Below are 6,490 nucleotides of genomic sequence, written 5' to 3'. Positions count from 1 at the left end.
TTGCTTCTCTCTGGAGCATTACAGAGATGGGTATCATCACCTGAGGCAAGTTCTGCAGGGTCACAGCAAGAGGCCGCCGACCGTTATGGCGATTTGAACTGCGGATTCTCTGGGTAACATGTAAATTATTTTTGTTTCTGCTTCGCTGGACCATTGGCTTTAGTTATTTTTAGTTATATGTGCTTGTGTGCGTCACTTAAAATGCTAGAGGTTTATCTTGCTTTCGAGAACATCAGTCGGTTGTTTCAGTGTAGTACTGTCGAATGACAATGAAATCGTCGTTGCTGAGAATATTGTATATTAGTAGGATGTCTGGTGAAGTGGTGATTGTCCCTTGTTGTGGTTGTGGTGATGAAACTCTTATCTTGAATCAGATCCTATATGGGTGTATTCTGAATTACTTATTTCAGAAAGCTGATACATGCATTAGACTTCGTCAATTTAATTCTCTTGTTTTGGTACTCGGCTTCTCATATGTATAACATGCTGAAGTCTGTCTGTGAAATGCTTATACGTCGTCTAGAGTACAATATGATCTTTATACTATGTTAAAATTTTGATTTTATTTGAAGCTCTAGGTTCTACAGTCAAAACTGTTTGAATCAGATGACCCGTGTTATCCCTGAAGTTATGATATGTGTTCAATGTGCTTTGATGTTTTTACTGGAACTGTAGATTCCCCTTTGTTGGGCGCAAAGTCACGCCCACCGTCGCGGAAGCGATATCACCTGAGAGATAGCCCTGGCTTTTGTTGTCACAAAAGCACAAGTCAACCTCTATATTCTTGTTTCTCAAAGGAAACTAGAATAGATAGTGAAATTCTTATTTCTCAAAGGAAACAAGAATCGAAAGTGATATATTTCATTAAAGTGAAATATACACTCTTCCTCTCATCAGTTCTAAGACTGAAATGTCGAGGGAACCTACAAGCTATGGCAACTCACAAATAAGACAAATACAAACACGAGATTTACGTGGTTCGGCTAACTAGCCTACGTCCACGGGAGGGGGTTTCACTATGAAGGAAAAAATATCAAACTTATACAAGTTCTCTCTTCCTCTCTTTCTTTTCTCTTAAAACTCCACTTGAGATTTTTTCCCTACACCAATAAACACCTCCACCCCTTACTCTATTTTTATAGAAGAGCAATGGCGGGAAGCTGAAAAAATCTTGAGCGGGGCAGAAAATGCTTGGGAAAAGAAGCAGCCGTCCGGCGTGCTGCGGAAAAATGCACTCGGCCGGGAAAGAAATCTCCTCCTCGTGCGCGTAGTGGTTTGCCGACCCACTCATGTGCGGTGGGCCCCTTGTTCCAGCGCGGCACGCGCGCACTCGTGGGCCAGCCAGCCCTGCTTTTCGTGCTGCGCGCACGAAAGACAGACGGTCCCCTCTGTGCGGCTCGGGCCGAAAGCGGACGCGGGTTGGCCCCCCACGGTTGGGGGGGGGGGAGGACGTCCCCTCTGTCCCCCGCTCACAATTCTCCACCTCGTACATCATTTGATAAATCTTAAATTTTGGACAAACACCAGAAGAACCCCACGAACTCCACCAGAGAGATATCCAGGCAAAACCAGGCAAAACCAGCTACGTCACTATACCGCGACTGCCTACGTATCATCCACCAGGATCAAGCTAACCGTAGTTCTGTAATTATTCTCCAACATAGTCTCCACCTCACCTCCATCACCGCCCCGCAGGGCTATGCCCTATTAGGTAAATCAACACGGGCTGACATGAAGCAAGTCCAATCAATGCTAGAACTTGTTACCTGTGACCACATTGGTTAACATGTCCGCGGGATTCTCATTTGTATGCACCTTCATGAGAGAAATATCGCCTTACTCTATGACATCCCACACAAAATGGTACCTGACGTCGATATACTTGGTACGAGCATGGTGAACTTGATTTTTCACCAAGTGAATCGCACTCTGACTGTCGCACCACAAGTTCACGCTCTCCTGTTCAATCCCCAAATCTTCTAGAAGACCCCACAGCCACAATGCTTCCTTCACTCCCTCTGCTATAGCCATGTACTTGGCATCTATTGTAGAAAGTGCCACTGTAGCTTGCAACATCGATCGTCAACTAACTGGAGCTCCATGTATCCTGAATACATAACCAGTAGTGGATCGCCGTCTATCTAGATCGCCTGCATAATCTGAGTCCACATACCCGTCGATCTGACATGTATCTCCACCAAAACACAGACCCGTATCCGCGGTACCTTTCAAGTACCTCAGAACCCATTTCACCGCTTCCCAGTGCGTCTTTCCCGGATTCGCTATGAACCTGCTGACAACACTAACCGTCTGTGAAATATCTGGACGTGTACACACCATTGCGTAGATCAAACTGTCAACTGCACTAGCATAGGAAACACGCTCCATGTGTGCCTTATCTTCCGCTGTAGTGGGAGATTATTTACCTGAAAGCCTAAAGTGTGGAGCCAATAGGATCACCACCGACTTTGCACTTTGTATCTCGAACCTCGCGATCACCCGCTCTATGTAGCCCTTCTGACTCAAGAACAATCGCCGATTCGTCCGCTCTCTTCTAATCTCCATACCCAGTATTTTCCTAGCAACGCTCATGTCCTTCATCTCGAACTCATTGCTAAGTTGAGATTTCAGCTTATCTATCTCCACCTTGTTCTTCGAAGCAATAAGCATGTCATCCACATACAACAGGAGATAGATATAATCACCTCCACGAAGCTTCCGAATGTAAACACAACAATCATAGTCGCTTCGGGAAAACCCATGCTTCAGCATGAAGGAGTCAAAACGCTTGTACTACTGCCGAGGAGATTGCTTCAGTCCATAGAGTAACTTCCTCAAGCAACAAACATGATGCTCCTTATCCTCAACCTTGTAGCTCTCAGGTTGATGCATATAGATCTCTTCATCCAAGTCTCCGTGCAAGAAGGCTATTTTAACATCGAGTTATTCCAGCTCAAGATCACCATGAGCAACAATACTCAATAGCACCCGAATAGAAGTGTGTTTCACCACCGGAGAAAATATCTCATTGTAATCCACACCCTCTCTTTGTGCAAACCCCTTAGCCACTAGCCTGGCCTTGTACCTTGTACCATCGAGCTCTGAAGGATCTTCCTTTCTCTTATACACCTACTTATAACCAATAGCTTTTCTTCTTACGGGCAATGGGACCACCTCCCATGTTTGGTTCTTCCGGAGAGATTTCATCACCTCCTCCATCGCAGCCAACCAACTCTCACTATTCTTATCTCGAATAGCTTCCTTGAAGGAGACCATCTCATCTTTCTCCACCGAGAGTGCGTACTCAACCAAATTAACATGCCTATAGTGCTTCAGGGGTTGATCAGCCCCAAGCTTCTGTACCTGCTTGTATACTCGCCTTGGTCTAGTGGAAGCCAAGCTATCCTCGAGCTGCTGTTGTTGTAGTGCCTGTGTATTCTCCTGCTAAACCTCCTCCTGCTCAAGCTCATCATCTACCTGATTTCTCACTTGAACATGACTAGAACCTGGTTGGTCTTTAGGTTCTATCTCAATAACTTGGGACTTGGAAGTCCCAACAGTCTTAACATCATCATCCTTGGGCACCCTAGCAATCATGGACTTCTCATCAAAGGTAACGTCCCTGCTGATCACGAACTTCAAATCTTCTGTACACCAAAGGCGGTAGCCTTTTACGCCCTTTGCATACCCCAAGAAAATTACCTTCTTGGCCCTCACGTCAAGCTTTCCCTCGTTGACGTGATAGTAGGCGGTACACCCAAAAATCCGGAGCCTCTCATAATCTGCATGCTCCCCTGACCACACCCGGTAGAGTGTATCACCGTCCAATGTCGAATGTGGAGATCGATTCACAATATAGCAAGTTGTAGCAATCGACTATGTCCACCATTCATTGCCCAAACCAGCATATGATCGCATACTCACTGCTTTCTCCCGTAATGTTCGGTTTAGTCTCTCCGCGACCCTATTTTGCTGTGGTGTAGATCTTACTATCCAGTGTCTGGCAATCCCCTCCTGATCACAGAACTCCTTGAAAGCACCGGCTGTATACTCTGTACCGTTATCAGATCTCAGTGTCTTTAATTTCTTGCCCGTCCTGTTCTCAACCATCGCCTTCCACTTCTTGAATGTCTCAAATACCTCATTCTTATGCTTCAGGAAATACACCCAAGCATACCTCTAATGATCATCTATGAATGAGACAAAATATCTGGAACCACCCTTGGAAGTTGTCGAAGCCGGATCCCAAACATCCGTGTGCACATAATCTAGTATCCCTCTGCTCTTGTGCTTGCTCCTCAGAAACTGAACCTTGTGCGCCTTTCCATACACACAGTCATCGCAAAAATCTATGCAATGTTTCTTCAGATTCTTTAACAAACCCTCTTTACCAAGTAGATCCAGACCCTTCTTTGACATGTGCCCAAGCCGCCTATGCCATAACCATGTGTGCTCACATGGGTCTCCACCACTTCCTTCAGCTTTTGGCAATCCAACTCCCAAAATTACTAGTATATAGATTACCGTGACGAACACCCTTCATCACTGTTAGGGAACCTCGAACAACCCTCTTTACTCCATTCTCTGTTACAATCTTGCAACCCCCGGAGTCCAAAGCACCAACTGAAATAAGATTCTTCCGCAAGTCGGGAACGTGCTTTGCATCCGTCAAGGTTCGAACCATTCCATCATACATCTTGATCTTGATATCGCTTGGCCCCACCATTTTACAAGCATGGTTGTTCCCCATCAATACGGTTCTACCATCAATGCTCCTATAGGTAGTAAATCACTTCCTATTTGGACACATATGGTAAGAGCAACCAGAATCAAGAATCCACTTTCCGGAGGTATCCTCGCCACCTGTGACGACATAGCATTTCTTATCGCTCCCTTCCCCTGAAGCGTAGCTCGCCTCCTCTTTGCCTTCTCGTCTTTCAGTCTTGTTATTGTTCTTCTTCCCACCTACTCTCTTGTTAGGACAATCGACCTTGAAATGCCCAACTTCACCGCATTTGAAACACGCTCGTCCCGCAAGAGGTCTCGATTTAAATCTAGACTTTCCTCCCTTGCATTTTCCTCGCTCATTGCCTCTTCCTCTAGCAAACAGTCCCTGCGCTTGTTCTTTGTTACCACCAGTAGCCATATCACTAGTTATAATTTTTCGAAGATCATCCGCTAGAAGTGCCGTTCTAGTCTCATCCATCGACAAAGTATCACCCACAAGCATCAGTGTTTACACCAGGTTCTCATAAGACTTCGGCAGAGATAGAAGTAGTAGAAGCGCCTGATCCTCGTCTTCCACTGTCACCTCATTATCTTTCAAATCCGATATGATCCTATCGAACTTGTTGATGTACTCCCGGATTGACGAGCCCTCCTCCATCTTACAAGTATACAATTTGGATTTTAAATAGATCCAGTTCGTTAGACTCTTCGTCATGAAGGTACTTTCTAACTTCAACCACACGCCCGCAGCCGTTTCCTCACCGTCCACCAAGAAAGCTACATCCCTTTCAAGGCAAAGGATAATCGACGCTCATGCTTCCAGATCCAGCTCCTCCCAATCCTTATCAGACATATTTTTGTTCTTCTCTTTTCCAGCCAAAGCCTTGTGTAATTTTTGCGAAATCAGCAAATTTTTCATCTGCATCCTCCAATAGGAAAAATTATTTTTCATTTTTCCCATTGAATTTTTCAATCTCGTATTTTCCAACTTTACTTGTTTTACTTGTAGAAGCCATTTTCCGTTTGTATTATGTAAATCCGCTTCTCTCAGGAATTTTTAACAATTTCTTTGTGTTCACCACACAATAGTCAACCACCACCTCAGATTAGTAGCTTAACCACCGCCAATCTGAATAAGAGCTCTGATACTAATTGTTAGGCGCAGAGTCACGCCCACCGTCGCGGAAGCGATATCACCTGAGAGATAGTCCTGGCTTTTGTTGTCACAAAAATACAAGTCAACCTCTATATTCTTGTTTCTCAAAGGAAACTAGAATAGATAGTGAAATTCTTATTTCTCAAAGGAAACAAGAATCGAAAGTGATATATTTCATCAAAGTAAAATATTCTCAAAGGAAACAAGAATCGAAAGTGATATATTTCATCAAAGTAAAATATACACTCTTCCTCTCATCAGGTCTAAGACTGAAATGTCGAGGGAACCTACAAGCTATGGCAACTCATAAATAAGACAAATACAAACACGAGATTTACGTGGTTCGGCTAACTAGCCTACGTCCACGGGAGGGGTTTTCACTATGAAGGAAAAAATACCAAACTTATACAAGTTCTCTCTTCCTCTCTTTCTTTTCTCTCAAAAACTCCACTTGAGATTTTTCCCCACACCAATAACACCTCCACCCCTTCTCTATTTATAGAAGAGAAAGGGGGAAGGCTGAAATCTTGAGCGGGCAGAAAACGCGGGAAAGAAGCAGCGCGCGCGGAAAAAATAACTCGGCGGGAAGAAATCCCGCGCGCGCGT

The 6,490-nt window shown here is 44.6% G+C and overlaps 1 protein-coding gene across 1 annotated transcript in view; it reads left to right on the top strand.

Moving 5' to 3' along the window:
• LOC109848919 (protein NETWORKED 4B-like) overlaps nt 1-400 on the top strand; it is a 5,288-nt gene extending 4,888 nt beyond the window's left edge. Inside the window, 1 exon segment of the mRNA XM_020418643.1 lies at nt 1-400. This exon segment is cut by the window's left edge and continues 12 nt beyond it. Coding sequence (XP_020274232.1) covers nt 1-97 — 97 coding nt within the window. The 3' untranslated portion in view covers nt 98-400.

Source organism: Asparagus officinalis, chromosome 7 (assembly GCF_001876935.1).
Source record: "Asparagus officinalis chromosome 7, Aspof.V1, whole genome shotgun sequence".
Lineage (NCBI taxonomy): Eukaryota > Viridiplantae > Streptophyta > Magnoliopsida > Asparagales > Asparagaceae > Asparagus > Asparagus officinalis.
This window is presented reverse-complemented; position numbering and strand designations above follow the sequence as displayed.